A 24,268-nucleotide genomic window follows, 5' to 3' on the forward strand; every position below is an offset into this window, starting at 1 on the left:
ATGAAATTTTGCACAAATCATTTGTTTGGCCCAAGGACGAACCCTATTGAAATTGGAGATAATCGGTAAAAATTTAGATATAGCTCCCATATATATCTTCGTCCGATTTGCCTTTTAGTGTGCACCAAACGTGTAATATCTGCCCGAATAGTATGAAATTTTGAACATACAACCAAATTAAGCCTGAAAATAAGTAAATCGAATTGATCGAAATCGGTTCAGATGTAGCTATAGCTCCCATATATATTGTTCATCCGATTTGTTATTTTTGTCCTCCGCAGCCGTAATATGCACTCTCTAACAACAATATTTGGGAAAATATATCAAATACAGCTCAGAAATACCTTTGCTAAATGTTATCGATATAATTTCAGATATGGATATAGCTCCCAAATATAACTTCGTCCGATTTATTTTTTATTGTGCACCGAACGTCTAATATTTGCCCAAATTGGATAGAATTCAGCACATACGACCTAATTGAGTCTAGAAGCTATTATTCCAAATTTGGTGAAAATCGGTTTAGTTATAGCTATAGCTCCCATATATATTGTTCATCCCATCTGTTGTATTTGTTACCCACAGCCGTAATATGCACTCCGTAACAACGATATTCAGGGAAATTTATCAAATACAGCTCAGAAATATATTTCCCAAATTTTATCGAGATCTGTTCAGATATGGATATAGCTCCCATATATATCTTTATCTGATTTCAAATTAATGTTGCACCAAATGGGCAATACAAGTCCGAATTTAAAAGATACAAATGCTTCGGCATATTTAGTCTTTTGAACTTTAAATTATAATTATAATCATAGCGTGTTATTGTTATGTGGAGCTCTATTAAATAAGCAAAGTGGTGTAGGGTATCATAAAGTCGGCCCCGCCAGACTTTAGGACTTTTTTACTGGTTTCTATTTATTATAGATAATGAATTTTCGGGGAAAAAATGACTTTGCGATGAGATCTGAAAAAGAACGGTGGCACGATAAACGGATAATGTAAAAAAAGAATAGATGTTATTGTTATATTTTGTAAATTTATTTCTAAACAATTTGCTAGCTACAAATTACAATTGAATATCTTAAATGTACACTAAAATATTTAATTACAAATATATACAAACTAAAAACCCTCAAGGTCTTTGAAAAACTCTCTAACAATTTCTTGTCTCCGCCGAATTGCTATTAACAACCATTGACCTTTCCTCCATTGATTGTTGTTGCTTTTGCTGTAGACTGTTCGCACTTTGATTCACTGTAGCTGTCTTCCCTTGACGCATTCTCAACATTTGCAAATATTGATGATGCCGCTGGCGGGCAATGTGACGTTGAAGATTATTTTTGAAAACCGTTTCACGGCTAAGCGATTGTAGATCATCGGCCGAACATTTGTCAATATTTTGAATGGTGTTCGTAATGAGTTCGTGGGTTAACATTAGCTTGGTTTGCGATACTCGCATCGTGGACGCACGACGTCTTCTCAGTTCTTCACAGTGTAAATATAGAATATAGCTTAAGTGCGAGGGTTGTTGCTGTCGATGATTTTGAGGTGATAGCGGTTTCTTAAGAATGGTCTTCTTTATTTTGCTGGAAGACGATGTGTTGGCAATGGTATTATCGGTCATTTTAGGTGCCATTTTTGAGTATTTATTTGTTTTTTCGTTAAATTAATGGTATTTGTTAATGGCTTTGAATTGACTTTGTTGTGACACTGCTGTGGGAATACTGATGTCCTGTCTGTGCAATTCCTTGGCTTATATGTTTAAAAAACAGGTATGTCATTGATTTCACACCACCTCACCCCTTTTCGCTGGATTTCAATCACTTGCCCTAGTATGATGTCTAATTGGCTCAGGTATGCCTTTTGTGATCAATGATCGGGTTAAGGTTGCGTATTTTTGTTCTTGCATAATATTACATAAGTATTGTTGTTACATGGCCAAAACATACATACGCACACACACACACAATGATTCTTTTTTAATCCCTTTCGTAAACCCTTTCATGAATATTTTGCAATAACAAAATTCAAGTGGCCACAGCAAAAAATTCCGACTTTTTTAAGATGCTTCACAGCTGCCGAAGGGTAAGGTAAAAAAATGTTTCCTGGCATTTTTTGCTTATGCTAAAAAATGTGTAATGTTTCAATGGCAATAAAATGTGTATTTGGGTCAGTTTTTATGACTTCTTATGCCGGTTTTAAAAGTCAATTTCTAGAAAACAATGAAACTGAGGGAGCTAAAATTTTAAAACGATCTGTTTTACATATTTTTTGTAAAAAAATGTTGAAATGTTGAAGTTAAATTCTAGAATTAATATTGGTTTAAAATATTTTAATACTGAAAAATAACCACTTTCCTTAAGTAAGTCTGATTTAAACCTATGTCCATTACAAAATGACAAATCTACAAATGAAGAGATGATAGTGGATGCGAAATGGAAAATACACAACACTTCCAAAGCAACTTTAGAGATGGCATTTCCTCTGGAAACTTGAAGTGGAATTTTTTTAATTTTCGATCTCAATATAGGGTATGTATAGGGTATGTATCATTTGATAAGGCCAAAATGTGCCTCATAGAAATAAAGGACCAAATCCGTTTCAGGACGATCGAGATCCGTCCGTCCTCGCTACTATCTGTCTGGTTGCTGCGCACGATAGCTCTCGAAGGGAGTACGCTATTTGTTCCAAACTTTGCGCAGCCTAACATTTTTGTCAAGCCTAGATCGAGTTCGGAGATGGGCCACATCGGTTCACTCCATCTGGTACCTCCCCCACAAAAGGTCAATTTTATACAGAAGCTAATTTAAAGTATAGAAGAAAGAATACGCAGCCACTCCATCAGGTGCCTTCCCCACAAAAGGGTTAACTTTTTGAATGGAATATGTCGAACTCCTTCTTCTGATACCTCAACCCCACAACGGTTCGAAATTTTGAATAATTATGATTCTCATAAAATTCGATGCTCTTAAAATTTGCACAAAATCTGGTATAAATATGGTACAGGGTTGCCCATGTTCGACGGACCTTTGGGCCCATTCCAATCGACGAGGCTTGTCCGCAGGCAACATTCTTTGCGTCAATTGAATTTTGTACGGGAACAAATGCAAATCATTGCGAATAATCCGTTGTAAAGTGGACCGAGTCATGCCCAACTGCTGAGAACGGCGTTTTTGGGATGTTTTTGGGGACCTCTCAACACTGGCTCGTACGGCAGCGATATTCTCGGCCGATCGCCTTGGTCGACTTTTATATGGCCTCTTCGGATTAGAAAGAGCCTTACCAGTCGAAAATTTTCCGTATACACGCTTAATGGTGTTCTTACAAGGCGCACTTCTCACATTTTTAAAAGCACGTCGAGTTTTCACAATTGACTTCTTCTGTTGAATGTAAATTTCAGAGCGCTCGCGTGGCGTGTATTGGTTCATGGTAAAAATCTGCTTGGACTGACGCTTCGAACGCGGTATGTCATTAAGCGATGTGACATCTCTGTCAAAAGTTATGGCGTTGCCAGATGGGTCCGTCGAATATGGGCAAACCTGTATATATCGCCCCCAGGGTACAAGTTATATCCATTCACTCAACGGCAAGTTTAGTACCATTTGGTACTTTTCGAACAATCATAGTACGGATTCCGAAATCTACCTCCTTTTCTAAAAACTATCAATTGGTACGGCCTCCATATCAATTCCAGCTCTATCCTAAATTTGTTAGCATACTTTTCGCACAGTTACAATTAGCATTTCCAAAACAACTTTTTTCTCACCATCCTAGACACCAACAGTGACCTCGATATCGAATTCCAGAATTCCATTGCTATTGTAATAATCAATGGCCCATTTTGTGCCTGCCTCCTCCTGCCTCCATCTCTTAACTACAGATACGAACAATGACATCCTCATAAAATATCGTACAATTATAATATACATTTCCAAACCACCTCCATATCTTTATTAGCAGATACCTTTCCGTTCATCCAATAGCGATTTTGGTACCATTTAGTACTTTTCGTACAATTATAGGAGGCATTTCCAAACTGTCACCAAATCTCAAACACAGATTCAGAATATTATCTCTACCATTTCACCCAATACCAAATATAGCACCATTCAGCACTTTTCGTACAATTGTGGGACTATCCTTTTTTAGCTCTATCTGTTCACATAAGGATACCATTTTATAAGTTTAGTACCATTTTATCCCTAAAGTAGGTACATATATCCTGCACTCCAATTGTGACTCTCATTCCCAATTTTAGAATTATAGCTCATTCCGTTTGTCCAATACAAAGTATTAAGTTTTTAAAACATTTTAGTACTTGTCGTATCCTTTCAGGAAGAATTTTCAAAAACCGAGCCTTATCACACGCCTACGCAGGAAGACCCTGCAAAATTTCAAGATTCTACCTTCAGTAGTTTCGTCTGGCCGTTTCTTCGTCTCTTTTATATACATAGATTGTACTGATTTCACAAAATTAGACAAAGTGATTTCTAGATCATATTTGATATTTTGTACCTTTGTAAAGGAGCACGATTCGGATGATATGGGAGCTATACACCATTTTTTTTGCGATATGTGCTTTTAAGTTGAATTCGGTGGTATGTTCCGACATTTATCCTATTTGTGTTCATTGTACTACCTAGCCTAGTGTATTGCTACACCCACTTCGGTTTTCAATCGTTTTCACAGATAAACACGTACATCCTTCCTAAGATCATTTATAAAAATCCGACATATTAAAACTCTGGATTGATATAAACCTTTTTTTTTTCTAAAAAAAAATCAAAAATTGGATTCCCTTAAGTTTCGAAGGCTTTAACCACATTTTTCAAACGATTCCTAGTAAAAATATTGATACATAAACAATTATGTCCTTCGAGGCTTTATTTGCACAAGACTTGTAGTTCCAATATTCTTTTGAAATGAATTATTTGTATTTTCAAATATTATACAATTAGTTTTGTTGTTATAGTTATCAGGGATATTCTACAAAGAGGTTTCCACAGCTGTGGAGTAACCTATCAAACAGAATTTTTACAATTTTTTTTATGAACGGGTGGATTGTGTCACAGCAGACACTGTGTCCTTATTTTTTGTTCAAATTCCCTTGGAATAAAACCAACACACACATGTATCACCATTTTGCAAGGACATTCATGCAGAATGGTGATGCGCACAACCATTAATTAAAAAATGTACCTGAACTCATACGCTACTAAACTAAATCAACCACTTAAACAAAACACAATGAATTAGTGGGCTTGACGATGTGATAATATACCTGTTTTTTAAATACATATAACCCAGGGGATTGCACAGACAGGACATCAGTGTTCCCTCAACAGTGTAACAGCAAAGTCAATGCAAAACAAACTAAATAATACAACAATAATACAATCTAAAAATATTTGAAAACATATATATTATCAAATGGCTCCTAAAATAACAAATGCCAACATCTCTAGCCCATCGTTTTCTGGCAAAATCAAAAAACCAACATCACCTCGTAAACAACAATCCAACTTAAGCTATATTCTCTATTTACATTGCGAAGAGCTGAGACAACGTCGCATGTCCATGATGCGAGTATCACAAACGAAGTTAATGTTAACCCACGAACTCATTACAAATACCATTCAAAATATTGACAAATGTTCGGCGGAAGATCTGCAATCGCTTAGCCGTGAAACGGTTTTTAAAAATAATCTTCATCGTCACATAGCTCGACAGAGGCATCATCAATATTTGCAAATGTTAAGAATGCGACAAAAGCAGAATGTTACAGTGGCTCCAAGTGCGATCAGTGCGCAGCAGAAGCAACAAGAACCAAGGGAGGAGATATCATCAGCGCCTAGCAGTTATCAGGCGGAAGCAATGAATTGATAGAGGGTTTTTTGAAGACCTTAAAGGTTTTCATTTTGTATATATTTGTAAATTATTAGTTTTTTATTTTAGATGTATATTAATTTGAATGTAATAATATTTTTTTTGAAATAAATGTAATATAAAAATTAATAAAATCTAAAATTTTCTATCTCTCTCTTCACACTATCCCTCTCTCTATCTCTTAAAAAATTCATAAAATAGAAATTCATGTGTGAACCTCAATTTGCTTCACATGCACATATTTACCTCTAATCTTTAAAGGAACAATAGGGTATGATTTCGTAATATATTTTAGTTTTTTTTTTTTCTGTTCACTACTCAATGTCATGGTATGGACAGTATGCTGTATAGTTGGTAGGTCACATTTCTTACCGGAAAATAAGTTGTAGATGGTATTTCTTGTCACTTACCTGAAAAAAGAAAACAATATATGTATTAGATTTGAATTTCTTAAAAAGTCATAATGAAAACAAGTAAGCAAAGGCTACAGTCGAGCGGGCCGACCGTTGAATACCCTACAACACTATAATAAATGATACAGTTTATATAGGCGAAATACTCGAAAGAATTCCACAAGATATTGTGACAAATTATAAAAGAAAACCATCAGGTTTCGTTCTCTAATTTTCGAATAATAGCAATAAACTAATTTGCTTATTTCCAATTTATTGGTAGATGTTGCACGTAAATGGTCTTCCTAGAACCAATATTTCCTAAAGACCTATAATCTCTCAGAAGTGGCAAAAGATTTACATTTATTATTGGTTTTTGACTGAAACGCATCTATATGAGATACATACATTTGACTCTATTCTTCAACGAAATCAGCGTTAACGAAATAGTCAGAAGTGCGTCTTTCCTGTATTTGTGAATTCTCCAAAAAGTCACTGGAATGGACATTTTCGTATTTAGTCTACAAAAGTTGGCAAACTATTTCACACATTGAATATTTTTGATTGGCCATCCAAAACTGCTTGGCTTTTGCAATGTCCGGTAACCCCCATTCAAATGTGCGTGAGGATCGGGCGATAATTACGACCTGCTGACAATTTTGCAGTTTTTTGGTCCATTTCAACCCCTAAATATATGACGATCATCTCCAAAAAGAGTAGGCTTCTATTCTGATCCTCATCTTATCCCCATGCAAAATTTCGTAAGGATCGGGCCATAAATGCGATCTGTATATGATGTCCTCATATCCTAACTACTTAGTTTTGTTAGCTGTAGAAATATTACCAAATATTTAATTCAAAATGAAAATATGCCAAAAATATGACAAAATTGAAAAAATATGAGAAAATTTTACAAAATCAATATTTTCATATTTAGAGAGATATTTTTATGCGATTTTTTTTAGACATTTTTTCTTTCCTGTCAAGAGGCCATTCTGAATTAATGAGAACTGTCGAAATCAGTTCAGCCGTTCTCGACATATAAGAGATCTTTCAAGCATATCTTCTTTGATAGACAAATATGTCGCACATATTTTGCTATATATCCGATTTGTTGGATGTTAACATCAATGTAAAGATCTGAAGTAACCCTGTCATGGCTTTGTGATTTCGTCGGGATTTAAAATATTCGCGGTTTAATGAAAAATTTCGAATACAAAAGATATGGTCTATTTTACCCGCTAAATATAATCCGATGACCACGCAAATTGGTAGGCTTCTTCCCCGCCCTAAACTCTAGCTACATGCGAAATTCCGCGTCGATTGGTCTATAATTGCGACCTGTATAGCTACTGCAAAATCCGAAATTTTTTCAATATTTGGTCCATTTCAACCCGTAAACATTTGGCGATCATCTCCAAAAGAAATAGGGTTCTATTCTGACCCTAACCCCACCTTCGTACAAAATTTCGTGAAGATCGGGCCATAATTGTGACCTGTAGAGTGATTACAAATTAACATGGACAGACGGACAGACGGACGGACGGACATACATAGCTAGATCGACTCAGCTCGGCGAGCTAGGAAGATCCATATATACTTTCCTATATGGGAAACCAATATTTCGAGGTGTTACATAAATTCTGGCCCAATCAAACTTATAATACCCCCAACACATAGTGTTGTAGGGTATAAATAATGAAATAGGCTTGGGCAAATGGCATGTGGAAGGTCTACGAAACATGTTAAGGTGGTTATGCTATGAAAATTTCAAAAGAAAAAATATGGAAGCTATACGAAGGCGTGGACCTGCTCAGACAATTTTCTGTCATAGGCAGTAGTATCCATTACGAATTTCAAATACCAAATTTGAAAAGATTTCAGTGAAAAATGTAGCTTAAATCATCATAGGTACCGAAAATAGGTAGGTACAATTGTATGGGCGCTATACCAACGCTACATAGCCCATTTTCAATACCAAAAGTTCTGCAGACATAATATACATTTCAGTAAAATTTTATCAACCCACTTCATTTCGTTCGGAAGCTAGAGTTATTTCCACAAACGGACAACGACATAGAATTTAATGCTGATCAAGAATGTATATACTTTGTGGGGTCTAAATTGAATATTTCGAAGTGTTACAAACGGAATAACAAACTTAATATACCCTCCATACTATGGTGGAGGGTAAAATAACATTATCGAATGTCGTTAAAAAATATTGCAGAATAGGCCCTCAGGCCTGTAAAAAAATCACTACTATTATATATCGAGATAGACTCTCAACAGAAGTAGAATCACCTCGAAAGTCGTGCGAGAAGAACAACAATTTTTCACCATAATGTGGTATATTAACTTCCGATTGTAACTCCTCGAAATAACTACAAGTAAACATAATCTTGATCAGATGTTGACATTTTGGTATAGTCCCTATGTAATGAAGACTTTAACTACATTCTAAAATCGATTTAGCTGGCATTTCCAGTTTAAAATGAAACTATTTTGAACTTTTTAACTCGATACATACATTTCAAGTACATATTTTATTTATGTTATTTGAGCGGAACTTACAAATTTGTAAAAAATCCGTTGAAATATGCCACTAATATTTTAAAAATTCTGAATATCAGCTGTTACAGTTATATTGGCTATACGAAAAACTGGACCTTTACAACCAATTATCTGCCAGAGAGGACTGTGCAGTTTACGAAAATGAAACACCAAGTTTAAGATAATTCTGTTGAAAAAATCGCCAAAATACCGAATATAGAGAGGGAGCTATACGACATTGCGGACTTGTGTGGAAAATTTTCTGTCATAGGAGGTAGTACCCAGTACGAACTCCAAAACCAAAATGAAACAATTCCGAAATTCAAAAAAACAATCGTCAAAATAGCGAATAGTTATATAGGACCCATACGAAACTGTGGATCTGTACAGCCAATTATCTATCAATGAAGGCAGTGCCTATTACGAACCTGAAATATCAAGTTTGAGATAATTTTGTTAAATAATGTAGCTAAAATCATCTTATAAGTGGGTTACACTAAAATGTCGATTTGAATGGGCAATTTTCTGTCATAGAAAACAGTACCCACTTCGAACTGCAAATACCAAATTTTAAATAATCCTGTAGAAAACAGTGACAAAACTCATCAAAATTTCGAATATCTGGAGGTATAGTTATCTGGGTCTATAACAAAACTTGGACATATATGTACAGTTCTCTGCAAGGATTTTTTTTTTTTGTTTACATGCTGGGAACATTAAATCTGTCGATACAGTTATAATGTTGACCTATATAGCCCATTTTCAATTCCGAAAGTTCTGCAGACCTAAAAGTCGTCTGAGTAAAATTTTAGCTTCATTCTTTTCGGAAGTTGGAGTGGTTCCCATAGACGGGCAGACAGATATACGGACGGAATACGCTAAATCGACAAAGAATTAATATTTTTATATATGTGTATTTTGTGGATTCTAAAATGTATTTTTCAAGGTGTTACAAACGAAATGACATACTTAATATACCCCCCACTACTATTTTGAAAGGTATAAAAATAGATTTATTTAAATGCAATGGGGGGTAAGGAAGGATTTTCAGAAATTTGGACTTAAATTGCACTAAAAATACAAAATAGAGCGGTAAGGAGAATTGATAATTAGCACGGATTTTCAAAAATTGATTATTCAGACTCAAAATTCACTTAATGTTACAAACTGGTACAATATCATCGCTTTTTGTGTAGATTTTTTTTTACAATTTTGGAGAGAGCTAGAGCAGTTAAATTTTGCAAAAGGGTCACTCTTGGTCAGATACCTTGAAACTCAAAATGAGGGAGTGAGTGTAAGGAGTTTAAATGATGTGCCATCACTAACAATGACAGCATTTACCAAAAAAATAAAATAAATAAATTAAAATAGTTTAAAAATTTAATAAAATTTGAAGAATTTTCAGGAAAAAAAATCATGAATGAAAAGTGTAATGTTCAACGGTGAACGGATACCAACGAAAGTAAATTATGTTATCCCTTTTTTCTGAGGTTCGAATGGCCATAGAAGAATTTTTAGAGGCCAAATATCTGTAGAAATTATTTCATAGGTCGTCTGTCAGTAAAAACTTCACAAAAGATATAAACACAGATAGAAATTACCTCTTTCCTAAAAGGTACCTTTTGAATCTATTAATGTCTTATGTACACGGAAGACCAATAGGGCGCCTTCTGGACATAGAAGATCTCTTGTATACTATAGCATTAGGCGAACTTCTATGCAATTATGGTATTTAAAACTTCTCCTCACATGTAACACGAGGAAAGGGTTTATATTTTTAGAAGTCCATAACAAATGTCAACCGTACAGGAAACTGCAATCTTTTCAAGTTAAACGGCATTTTCGTAGCTATTGGATTCTAGGTAGCAATAGGGTTGCCCATATTCGACGGACCCATGACTCTTTGGGCCCATTCCAAACGACGAGGCTTGTCTGCAGTCAACATTCTTTGCGTCAATTGAATTTTGTACGGGAACAAATGCAAATCAATGCGAATAATCCGTTGTAAAGTGGACCGAGCCATGCCCAACTGCTGAGAACGGCGTGCCCAACTGCTGAGACGGTGGGATGTCCTTGGACCTTCTTTCTTGGGACCTCTCAACACTGGCTCGTACGGCAGCGATATTCTCGGCCGATCGCCTTGGTCGACTTTTATATGGCCTCTTCGGATTAGAAAGAGCCTTACCAGTCGAAAATTTTTCGTATAAACGCTTAATGGTGTTCTTAGAAGGCGCACTTCTCACATTTTTTAATGTTTTAAAAGCACGTTGAGTTTTCACAATTGACTTCTTCTATTGAATGTAAATTGCAACTATTTCGCGTGGCTTGTATTGGTTCATGGTAAAAATCTGCTTGGACTGACGCTTCAAACGCGATGTGACATCTCTGTCAAAAGTTATGGCCTTGCCAGATGGGTCCGTCGAATATGGGCAACCCTGTACAAATCAACCTACCTACTTGCCCGCAATAATTATAGCCTCATTGTAGCTAGGTTCTAAGTTCCTTAATAAAAATAATATCCGAATATAACCGGTTTCAACACAAATTGACAAAATTCAATGTTCTACCAAATTCCGTCACGCATTCCATATTTAATTGAAATTTGAGAAACATAACGAATTCGATCAATAGATATGTGCATATAAAATCTAAATTTTTTGGGAGGTCCCTCCGATTCTGATGTAATATATCTGCAGTTCCGAGAGAAATTTCGAAAATGTACATAGGCTATGTTACTTTCAAGCGATGCTGCAGTATATGTGAAAATTTTCAGGAAAATTTGTTCAGCTGTTTTCGAGTCCATAAATTACAAACAAATAATCAAACGTACAAAACATTTGCTCTTTTATAGGGATAGATGAGAAGATGTTCCATTTTATAACAACTTTCTTGTTTCCGAGTCGCAACCTTACTCAGGAAAAAATTCGATTACCAAATAATGAGTTTCCTAAGCAATTCTTGGCATACATTGATATTTACAAATCAACCTACTATTTACAAGGGTATATCACGACTTAAAACGTCAGCCTCGGATGCGAAAGAAAGTTGCCATTCTCTATATACATAACAATTATTAAATTCAAGCTTCTAAATATGGCCCAACTTGAGAGGGTATTCCATCTATAAAAATTCTTAATTTTGAACTTCTTTGGACCAAATATTACACTTTCAGAGTAGAGGTGGTTTATTTTACTTATAATAGTCAGTGTTGCCCATTTAAAAGGCAACGTGTTTAAGATTATCGTTTTGGTGCAGCTTCCAGTGTTTTATGACCATAATTTTGGAATGCTTGAATAATCCAAGAGGTATCTGTTTAACTACAAATCTTAAAAAAAGGAAGAATATAATTTTAATTTAAAAATCAATTTATTATTTATTTCATAAAACTTAAATTTAGAATAATTTATTTTAAAGTAAGGAACAATAGTTTTAAAATTCGAAATAAAATTCTTTAAATAAACGCCACTAAAACTTCATGAATTGCATTGAGTTTTGGCGCTGGAGCAAAGGATGCATGTTTTGCTGCTGGCCATGTGTACGCTGCATGGTTGGCTTTCCCGTTAGCTTATTACTTTTCTGAACTGAAGACAATTGCTTTCTTTGTTGCTGCAGGTGGCGCTGTTGCTCGGCTTGTTGTTGCTGCATCCTCTGGGCTTCTGTGTTGGGTGTCGATTTTTGTTGCACAAGTTGGCGATATAAATTCTTTTTAAATATGGCTTGACGATTTAGATATTGTAGATCTTCGGCCGTACAGTTATTGATATTCCGAACCGTTTTGTTTATCAGTTCATGGGTCAGCAGAAATTTGGTACGTGATACGCGGGCCTTGGAGATGCGACGTTTTCTCAACTCCTCACGATGCAAATACAGGGCGTAGTTGATGGAAGCGGGCTTCTGAATCGGTTTGGTTTTCAACGAAGTTGAGGATGATTTCTTCGGAGATGCTGAGGCGGCTAAGATTTTGGCAGGCATTGTGGCGATGAGATTTTTGAATGATATCACTTCGTTTAGCACTCAAAGGATACTGATGGTGTGCGATTAGAGAACCGGCGTTTTTATACACAAACAGGTATAAAATAGATTCCAATTGACAAGAATGTGTATGTGTAACATACGGTGATGCGGTCAGGTATGTTATTTTATCAATGGTGATGTTTTGACACATTTGTGGCTAATCCCTTTGTTTGCTCTTGATTTCTGATTGCCATTACCTCCTTTTCCTAATCCTATTTCCTTGAAGACGCGGCGAAAAAAATAACACTTGCAAAAAAAAAAAAAACACACACTCGCATACCTCTTTTCTGTCCACAGCCCAAGATGACCCTCAATGACATCATTAACAATTCGCAGAAAACGAAATTTTCACTGACCTTGTGGTATTGTGTGGCGGTGGTGTTGTTTTTTCTTGCCTACAATTTCACCTTGAAGTACAGTTAACGTTTTTCCACCACGTTTTTGCATTGTAGGTTTGTGGCGGAGTATTTTTTCCATTGACTTTAAATTTTGCATTGTTTTTGTGGCAAAAAGTGTTGAAATACTATCTGCAGCTTATATCTGTGTCGTTATTTTTTTGTTTTTTGAGAATTACAAATTAGCATTTTCATTCCATTGTCTTTATGGCTGAATAAGAAAAGACCAAAAGTATTTTGATTTCCGACCAAACGTATCTGCCAATCATCTTCTGCAGAGATTGATGTTGGTAACTTCAGTTATTATACCCTCCACATTGGAAAGGAGGATATATAAAATTTGCCATTCCTATTGTAATACCTCTTAATTTCCGACGTAGACCACATAAAGTATATACATTCATAATCAGCATAAAATTCTCAGTCGATTTAGCAATGTCCGCCTTTCTGTCTGTCTGTTGAAATCACGATAAGGCACTCCCCGATATTCGGTATTTTAATGATTTCAGCCACATTTTCAATGGAATTGTCTGAAATTCTACACATGAAGTTCTTTGTGAGATTGAAATGAAAGAGAATTGTCTATATAGGTCCACGATATCGTATATCCATATAAAGGTACCTCCGATATTCGGTTTTTTGATGATTTTAGTCACATTTTCAACGGGATTGCCTGAAAACCCATACGAGGATTTCCTTGTGAGAACATATCATATATCCCCAACGATATCATATATCCCCTATATAACTGTTCCTCCCGATATTCTGTATTTTGATGATTTTAGCCACATTTTTCAACGGAATTGTATAGGTCCACGATATTATATATCCCCTGTACCCCGATATTCGGTATTTTGATGATTTTAGCCACATTTTTCAACGAAATTGTGTGAAAATCCCTTCAAGGAGTTCCTTGTGAGTACTTCATTCCCTAGAAGAGAATTGTCTATATGGGTCAACCATTTCGTATTCCCCTTATATAATGGTACCCCCGATATTCGGTATTTTGAAGATTTCCGACAATTGTTTTAATATAATTGTCTTTCAACAGACCACACAAGGCGTTACTTTTGAGTACTTTACCCTCAAAAGAGAATTATCTAAAAACGTGGACCTAGTTTCAGTATAGCGTCCATATAACGGTACCCCCAGATATTCGGTATTTTCATGACTTTATTCACCGAAATTGTTTCAAATGTCGTATATAATGTGCGGAATAGTAACTACAGCCTATGACACAAATTAATTATGCAGGACCACCTCTTCGTACAGCCCATCATAATACGGTTTTCATTTGAGCTATATTTTCCGGCGGATTTTTTAAAATTTTTCAAGTTTCTTCCAAATAGGGGAGGATTTAAAAAGTTCGGCTGTTTTTTTACTCGTTCATCTTTTGGTCCTAATGTGGCATCTTTGTTTTTAAGGGGTAAATCACCTCTTCCCATAAAATTTTCAATTTTCGGAATAGGACCCATCTTTGTTTTTACCACATTCATCAATTGATTTGGCTAAAAAATTATATTTAGGCTCTAGGGTATAGTCCCCACATTAGTTTACCCCCAAGTCCACTTCCAGAAAAGAAAATTTTGTATTCTATTGAATTTGTAACCTCCAAGCGAATATTGGTTGGGATTTGGGATGTACGTCTATATGAAATAAACTGCGAAATGTCAAACTGGGACTCATTCAGTCGGTAGTTGTGGCAAAAACATGAAAAAATGACAAATGCTAGAAAGTAGCACGGGACCGAACATTTGTTTAATCGTCATTTAATGTCTAAAAATTAGTATTTGTCTAAAGCAGGGTGTTTGTTGTTTTTAATGGGTTCCGGTTTCGGTAAGAGAACATTGGTTATATAGGTCCACGTTTTCGTATAGCCCCAATATAGGGGTACTCCCATTATTCGGTATGTTGACAGTTTTAGCCACATTTTTCCACGGTTTGTCTAAAAATTAGAATTTGTAGTTGGTTATGAGTTCTAACTCCGGTGACGGAACCTCTCGGTATTCGGTATTTTGATAGTTTCACCCACATTTTTCTACGGATTTGTCTAAAAATTGGTATTTTCAATTCGAAATGGTCTCTAGCTCTGGTGGCAGAACATTCTAGGTATCTAGGTCCAACTTTCCCTATAGCGCACATATCACGGTATCTTCCTTCGGATATTCGATATTTTGACGATTTAAGCCACATTTTCTAATAGATTTGTGTGAAATTTTGTATTTTTCTTCATAATGGGTTCTATAACCGGCGTCAAAACATTGTCCATATTGGTCCTAGTCACATTTAACCACGAAATTATGTAAAATTTGGTATATAAGATTCACAATGGATTAAAATCGTTGTAGTATACAATTGTCTATTTAGGCTCCCGTTTTAGTATGGCCCCCATATAACGGCTCCAACCATTCTCCTACCGATCTAACTGGAGTTTGTAGTGGAAAATATTTCTTATTTCTAAAAGGATTTCTTACTTTCCAATAGATTTAATTCCAGTCGGGTGCAGTAGAGGCCAAAATTAGAGCGTAGACAAAAACTTAATACAGGAAGCCAATTTTTATACCCTACACCACAAGGTGGTCAGGGTATTATGTCTTTGTGCATTTGTTTGTAACAGGCAAAAGGAAACGAGATAGACCCATAGTTCCTTTTGATGATTTGCATAGAATCACATTCTGAGTCGATTTATGCATGCCTGTCCGTCCATCTGTCCCTCTGTCCATGTATTTTTGTAAACAAAGTACAGTTCGCATTTATTGCCCTATCTAGCACAAATCATTTGTTTGGCCCAAGGACGAACCCTATTGAAATTGGAGATAATCGATCAAAATTTAGATATAGCTCCCATATATATCTTCGTCCGATTTGCCTTTTATTGTGCACCAAACGTGTAATATCAGCCCGAATAGTATAGAATTTTGCACATACAACCAAATTAGTCCTGAAAATAAGTGTGCCATATTTGATCGAAATCGGTTCAGATATAGCTATAGCTCCCATATATATTGTTCAACCGATTTGTTATTTTTGTCCTCCGCAGCCGTAATATACACTCTGTAACAACAATATTTGGGGAAATGTAGTAATGTCAGAAATACATTTGCTAAATTTTATCGAGATCGGTTCAGATTTGGATGTAGCTCCCATATATAACTTCGTCCGATTTACCTTTGATTGTGCACCAAAAGTCTAATATTTGCCCAAATTGGATGGAATTTGGCACTTACGACCGAATTGAGTCTAGAAGCTAGAATGTCAAATTTGGTGAAGATCGGTTTAGATATAGCTATAGCTCCCATATATACTCTTCATCCGATTTGTCATACTTGTTACCCACAGCCGTAATATGCACTCCGTAACAACGATATTGAGGGAAATATATCAAATACAGCTCAGAAATATCTTTGCCAAATTTTATCGAGATCGGTTCCGATTTGGATATAGCTCCCATATATATATTTATCCGATTTTAAATTAATTGTGCACCAAATGGGCAATACAAGTCCGAATTTAAAAGATACAAATGCTTCGGCATACTTAGTCCTTTGAACTTTAAATTATAATTGTAATCATAGCGTGTATGATTGAATTCTTCCATAAAAACTTTTAATTATTATGCGCAGCTGTACTAAATTAGCAAAGTGGTAAAGTCGGCCCCGCCCGAATTTAAGACTTTCTTTACTGGTTTCCAATGGAAACTATTTTTTCTTTCGATGGTAACAGATGAATATTTTCTCCTGCTATTTAATTTATTTACTACTTGGAATATTCATATTCAGCGATATTTAATATTTATACAGAATTGCTCTTTCTGTCAATTAAAGTGGCATTTAAAAACCAAATGAAATAAAACAAAAAAATAAATAAATAAATAAAATAGCGCCACACACAATTTATTCATGCAAAATCATTGCAGAATAATTTTGCCGAGTTCCATTTATATACATATTTTTTTTTTCCAACAAACGCTGGAATTTTGTATACAGGAAATTCCACAAATTACCACAGAGCTGACAAAAAAAAAAATGCAAGCAACCAAAAGTCATGTAAAAGCAAATGAATAATGATAATGACGTTGATAAAAATTGTGATGATCATGGCGACGCGCAACATCATCACATCAATGGTCAGTTAATGAGTTTTGGCCATTTAATGGTAACAATCGCTTTACACACATCAAAACCCACACACACACACACAGTCACACCTCCCCCAGAAAAAAAAGAACAGCAACAAAAAATCTCTACCAAAATATTAACAAGTTCATGGAAGCGGTGGGAAGGGGCTGGCCCAAGAGAAACGGGGAAATGATGAAAAAAAAAATAGTGGCAGAGAAAAAAACCATAAACAATAAAACAAAAGTAGGTGAATGTTAAGTAATGATAAAACGCCAAAAAAAAAGAAACATCACAAAACCAAAATATGCAAAAATGTAAAAAAAAAATAAATATTACAAAAATTAGTGGAAGCAAAAACAAACACAAAAAAAAAACATTTTGTAAAGTCAGCACAAAAATTTGTATGTTTTTTGCAAACCAAATTCAACTTGACTTCTTTTTATAATTTTTATTATGGAGGTTGCCTTATTTTTATGGCAGTGGGTCGAGTGTTTGGGGTTTTTTTGGTTGGGTCTCAAAAGATCACAATGCTCATTAAGCAACGTAAGACCAGCGGCCTTGTCACAAAATATCATCATTTAGATTTTACAATGTTAGTTGTACGGGTTTCATTATTTCAGTGCAAGGGGTCGTCGTGATGACTTTTGGGTCGAATGTCCATATACAATGTAAGTTTCTCACAAATCCCGAAAAAATTGAGTTTCATCTTCTTCAGTTGGGACCAGTAAGGAAAGGTCAAAAGTAGGGCGAGGCCGACTATATGATACCCTACACAATTATGCGTATTTAGTGAAGCCTATATAACAAAAAAGTCTATATAAGTCAATTACAGGGTGAGATAAAAAAAAAAAAAATATATATATATATATATATATATATATATATATATATATATATATATATATACATATATATATATATATATGTATATATAAATATTTTTTATTATTTTTTTTTGTAATTTTATGGAATGAAAACAAAAAATGTCGAAAATAGCACCAAATTTTAGAATAAGTTTTGATTTGCTCTAATTGCTCACCTTTGGCACGAATTATGGTCTTCAAACGACCAATGAAACCGTCACACGCTGCCCGAATGTTGCTCTACGGCATTTTGGCCCATTCCCGGCGAAGCGCTTGCATGAGGTGATCGACTCTTTGGTATTTTTATACCCTCCACCATACTATGGAGGGTATATTAATGACAATTCCGTTTGTAACTCCTCGAAATACTCATGTCAGACCCAACAAAGTATATATATTCTTGATCAGCGTAATTCTAAGTCGATTTGTCGATGTCCGTCTGTCTGCTTCGTATAGCCCCCATATAACGGTATCTCCCTAAATTCGGTATTTTGGTGATTTTAACGACATTATTCACGGGAATTGTTTCAAATTTGGTACTTGAAGTTCAAAATGGATACTACATCCTAAGACAGAAAATTGTCTGTGCAGGTCCAAGTCTTCGTATAGCCCCCATATAACGGTACCTCCATATATTCGGTATTTTGATGATTTTAGCGACCTTTTTCCCGGAAGTAATTTAAAATTTGGTATTTGAAGTTCAAAATGGATACTACATCCTAAGGCAGAAAATTGTCTGTGCAGGTCCATGTCTTCGTGTAGCCCCCATTTTACGGTACCTCCCGATATTCGGTATTTTGATGATTTAAGCGACATTATTCACCGGAATTGTTTCAAATTTGGTATTTGAAGTTCGTAATGGATACTACAGCCTAAGACAGAAAATTTTCTGTGTAGGTCCACGTCTTCGTATAGCCCCCATGTAACGGTACCTCCCGATATTCGGTATTTTGATGATTTTAACGACATTATTCACGGGAATTGTTTCAAATTTGGTATTTGAATTTCGTTATGGAAACTACAGTCTGTGACAGAAAATTGTCGGTGCGGGTCCAGGTCTTCGTATAGGCCCCATATATCAGTGCCTCCCTATATTTGGTATTTTGACGATTTTAGGTACAATACCCACCGAAATTGTTTGAGATGTGGTATTTGAAGTTCGTAATGGATGCTACAGCCTGTGACAGAAAATTGTCTATGCTGGTCCAGGTCTTCGCACAGCTCCAATTTAACGGCACCTCCCTATATACATATATTGATGATTTTAGCTACATTATTCACCGTTTATTTTAAGTTTAGAATTTGAATATGGTAATGGCTATGACAAGCAATGCCTATGTATGTCCACGTCGTATCGACCCCAATATAACGGCTATATTCGGTATTTTTAAAATTTTGACAGCATTTTTTAAGGATTTTATTTTTTGAAAATTTCCAAATTCGTTGCAAATGGTGAAGGGTATTAAAAGTTCGGACCGGCCGATCTTACTGCTTTTTAACTTGTTTAGTTTGTTTACAAACTGCTGGGTAACAAATGTTTTATCATCGGAGAAACCCAAATTCGGCAATTCACCACTTTCGGACAAGCGTAGCAACTCTTTAGCTCTTTTGAGTCTATTTTCTTTCCTTTGCGGTGTAAGTTCTTGCACTTTTTGGAATTTCAATGGCTTTACCCCGAGCTCATTTTTCAATATTTGTCGAATAGAAAATTGCGATATGTACAGCTCACGAGCCATTTTTCGGCCACTGCGTCGTAGGCTTCGATCAAGTCGCTTCTCTACTTTTCAAACCATTTCTGCTCATGTTGCTGTTTTCTTCCGTCCACTTCCTTGACGTCAGGCTATGCTACCAGTATCACGGTAACGAGCGATGGTACGAGACACAAAAGATATATTCACATTTAAATGTTGGAGTGCTCTAACGATAGCTACTTGTGGTTTTCCAGCCAAATATAAAGAAATCACACTATCACGCTTAAATTCCATCACGAATAATTTTTTTTTTTTTTTGGAAAATTCTCACCAAAATGCTTTTTTACGCTTGTAACCAATATAATGAGCTGTCACTGTCGGACGAGTGGCTGAAGTTGGTTGCAGTTTTTTCATCTCACCCTGTAAATACTTTGTGGGGTTTAAAATGTATATTTCGAGGTGTTACTAATGGAATGACGAACTTAATATACCCTCCATGCTATGGTGGAGGTTATAAAAAAATGTTTCAAAGACATGAAATGGCAGACTCGGGAAATAGCTTGTGCCTTTAACAACAAATCATGGAACAAATTAAAACATAAAATTTGAATAAAACAAACATTTGGCTTAAAATTTACATTCCATAGTTCCAATTAATGGAAATATTATTAAAAGTTCTGCACTTAGAACTTTTTTTAAAGAAAATAAGGATTTTCATTTGGATCCCTTTGGAAGAGAATATATCCCATAAAATCTAAAAAAAGTATAGTTCACGCTTAAATCTCTTTGGGAAATCTATACCTAAAGCTTTCGGATAAATATTCAATGCTTAAGATATGCTTGCAAATACATTCTTAAAAATCATAAAAAAATTCTTTACACTAACATAATGTAGGACTCGATGCTCTTAAAGAATCCAAGCTTGACCCATTTGTAAAAGAGATTCTTGTAAAATACACCTAAAAATCGTGATATAGATTTCTTTGGAAAAAAATTCTTATATATCTCCATGCCCACAATTTGGTGTGGGAAAAAGATTTCTTACAACTTTTCCTTAAAAATTCACATCTAAACAAACTATGTCTCGAGGAGGAGTTAAAACACTATTTTTTTAAATAGAAAATTTTAGGTATCCATTTTCTTTAAGAAAATTCTCTCTCCCCTTTCAATTTGCTGCCCCTTCCAACAAAAGTGAATGTTTAAATCCAAATTATAATTTTATGAATCATAAATTAAAAATAAAAAGAATTTGCATATTTTAAAAGTAGTGAAAACTCCACTTCAAGTTATGGCTAATTAATTAGCCTTTCAAGAAATAACTGCAGGCCGGAAATGAGAAAGTAGCCCCCTTCTTTTCGGTTAAACCAAAAATAAATAAACACCCAAACATGACTTTCACTACTTGCGTACTACTGAATTACTCTGGCTACTACCATATGAGTTGGCTAGAATCAATATAGAGCTTAAGGAGGAAAGGCGAACAATTGTAGCAGTTAGACAATGACATTTCAATGACCGACCGACCGACTGCTGGACCAACCATTCAATTCATGGCTAATGAATTGTTTATGCTTGAAACATTTATTTTGAGGTGATATTTGTTTTTTTTTTTTCTACCGCTTTCAGTAGCCCATTAACGTCCATTGCTATAGTCTTGCTGATGATTTGGCAATTTGTTAGCTGGGAGAAGTATGCTTCAAATGTAACATGCTTATGGAGGTGTGAACGCATATATAATTCAAATAGAAATGCAGAAAATGTTCAAAGAGATAGATATGTCGGGGTTGAGTCTGGAACCCATATTGAATATTGCTATTAGGTCGGACATGCATAATTCATCTACAAATGGTCCACCCTATAAATATAATAATATAAAAATATAATGGCTGAAATTTTGCATGAGGTCTACGCATGTGATAGGGCTGGGTATTTGGAAATTTGTACTAAAAGTTACAAAAACTACTAAAATGTACTAAAAATTGAATACTTTGTACTTAACAAACGGAATAGGCTAGAAAACTGAATTTTGGAATGACAGTTACTGAAGGAACTTTAAGGTAACGAAAGGTTCTAAAAAGGTACTAAACTTCCAAAATGGTATCATCTGGTATTAGCGAACGGATTGAGCTCTAAACTTGAAATTTGGTATGAGAATCAAGGGTGGAAAGTAAGTTTTTGTTACATAACAAGTTAAAAAGTATCAGTCGGTATTGCCGACAGATATATACCCTCAGCCTATGTTCGATTAAATAATCGAAATATATTTGACTAGTGTTACAATTATTCAAACGTTTGACTCTCTATGGAGCCGGTTTCGAAGGAATGGGCCAATATTGTCCATTCCGTATCAGACTCAAAAATATGATATAAATATTCCGTTCCTGGTATGGATTATATCGACTCACCCCTTACTTTATATGAGATATGTTATAATTTTTAGAAAAGGTTAAAAAGTGAGTGATGTACCATATAGAGTCTACCGAAATATTCCATTTTTATACTTCACCTGATATTGGGCGAAATATGGGGCAAAATTACAAGAAAAGTTATTTATGTCAAATTTTATGCGAAATCATAAATTCCGATAAATTTCATATTCATATCAGGCTTCTTATTGAGAGAAATATTTGAGCATAGCAAACAGTAAAGAATTGCTAAATTGTTTCGAAAGTTATGACAGATAAAATTATTGAAAATTGTGACCCTTCGTATAAACTTCACAACAGATATTGTGTTTGCAAAAATATTTGTGTGTGTGAAATTTGAAAAGAGTTGGATGCTTATTTAGCTTTATTTGTGCGTTTTGTTTTTCAAAATCTTGAACCCTATGTATAGGGGAGGTACCAAAAGAAATGGTTCGATCTATACCACCTTTATAACAGATCTTGTGTTGATAGAAATATTGATATGTGCCAAGTCTAAATGGAATCGGATCTTAATTTGGCGTTTTATGAGCTTCATGGGTATTCAAAATTTCGACACTTTGTGTGGGAGGTACCAGAAGGAGTGGACCGATACATTCCATGTTAACACCAGATCTTGGGTTTATAAAAATATTGGAATGTGTGAAATTTGAAGACGTTCGGACTCTTACATCACATTTTATAAAAGTTGTAATTATTCAAAATTTTGACCCTTTGTGGGAGAGGTCCCTGATGGAGTGGACCGATATTGTCTATTTTCGCACCTGACCTAGCACTGACGCAAATATTAGGATTTGCAAAGTTAGTGCAAAACCGGGTAATCGTTTCTCTTTCTGTGCAAAAAATATATTTTATATATATATTTGGAAAATTTCGACCTTTTTTGGGGGAGGTACCAAAAGGAGTGGACCGATGTATCCCCTCTTAACACCAGACCTTGGGTTAATAAAAATATTGAGATATGTGAAATTTGAAGACTATCGGACTCTTACATCACATTTTATAAGAGTTGTAATTATTCAAAATGTTGACCCTTTGTGGGGGAGGTCCCTGATGGAGTGGACGGATATTGTCCATTTTCGCACCTTACCTAGCACTGATGAAAATACTAGCATTTGCAAAGTTCGAGCAAAATCGGATTATCGTTGTGTGCAAAAAATATTTTTTGAAATTTCGACCTTTTGTGGGGGAGGTACCGGAAGGAGTGGACAGATACATTCCATTTGCACCGATACATACCTTGTGCTAATAAAAATATTGAGATATGTGAAATTTGAAGACTATCGGACTCTTACATCACATTTTATAAGGGTTGTAATTATTAAAAATTTTGACCCTTTGTGGGGGAGGTCCCTGATGGAGTGGACCGATATTGTCCATTTTCGCACTTGAACTAGAACTGATAAAAATATTAGGATTTGCAAAGTTCGAGGAAAATCGGATTATGCTTTCTCTTTCTGTGCAATATATTTTCTTTGAAAATTTGGACATTTTGTGTGGGAGGTACCAGAAGGAGTGGACCGATATTGCCCATCTCCGAACTCGATCTAAGTTTGACAAAAATATTGCGATGTACCAAGTTTGGACCAAATCGGATACTCCCTTCGAGAGTTGTCGTGCGCACCAGCCAGCCAGACAGACAGACGGACGGACGGACATCGCTAGATCGACTTCAAATGTTCTGAAACGGATTTGGTCCAAAGAGACCTAGGGTCTAAAACCGTTATTTCGACTAGGCACGTTTTGGCCGTATAAAATGATATAGAGGGTATATATGTAGCCATATTGCTGAGGGTATAAAAAGGTTGTTTCGGAAATGTGAACTAAGTGTGTGAAGTGTACTAAATGTTACTACATTTCGATCAATTTGTTTTAGGGTAAGCGGATCAAGCTGGAATTTTGAAATTTTATATTGCTATCCCTCTTG

General features: G+C 35.3%; 2 protein-coding genes across 3 annotated transcripts in view; one reads left to right on the forward strand and one right to left on the reverse strand.

Annotated features, from left to right (window-relative positions):
• The window catches only part of LOC101901776 (serine-rich adhesin for platelets), a 446,297-nt gene that overhangs the window by 259,701 nt on the left and 162,328 nt on the right, over positions 1–24,268 (reverse strand). The window lies entirely within an intron of this gene.
• On the forward strand, positions 5,431–5,951 carry LOC131806708 (uncharacterized). The gene has a single exon (XM_059131317.1). The coding sequence runs from the start codon at positions 5,437–5,439 to the stop codon at positions 5,887–5,889; it is 453 nt and encodes a 150-aa protein (XP_058987300.1). The 5' UTR covers positions 5,431–5,436; the 3' UTR covers positions 5,890–5,951.

This window comes from Musca domestica, unplaced genomic scaffold, assembly GCF_030504385.1.
Source record: "Musca domestica strain aabys unplaced genomic scaffold, Musca_domestica.polishedcontigs.V.1.1 84, whole genome shotgun sequence".
NCBI lineage: Eukaryota > Metazoa > Arthropoda > Insecta > Diptera > Muscidae > Musca > Musca domestica.

Coding starts and splice junctions, on each gene's coding strand:
- LOC131806708 (XM_059131317.1), top strand. CDS start 5,437: ATGGCTCCTAAAATAACAAATGCCAACATCTCTAGCCCATCGTTTTCT.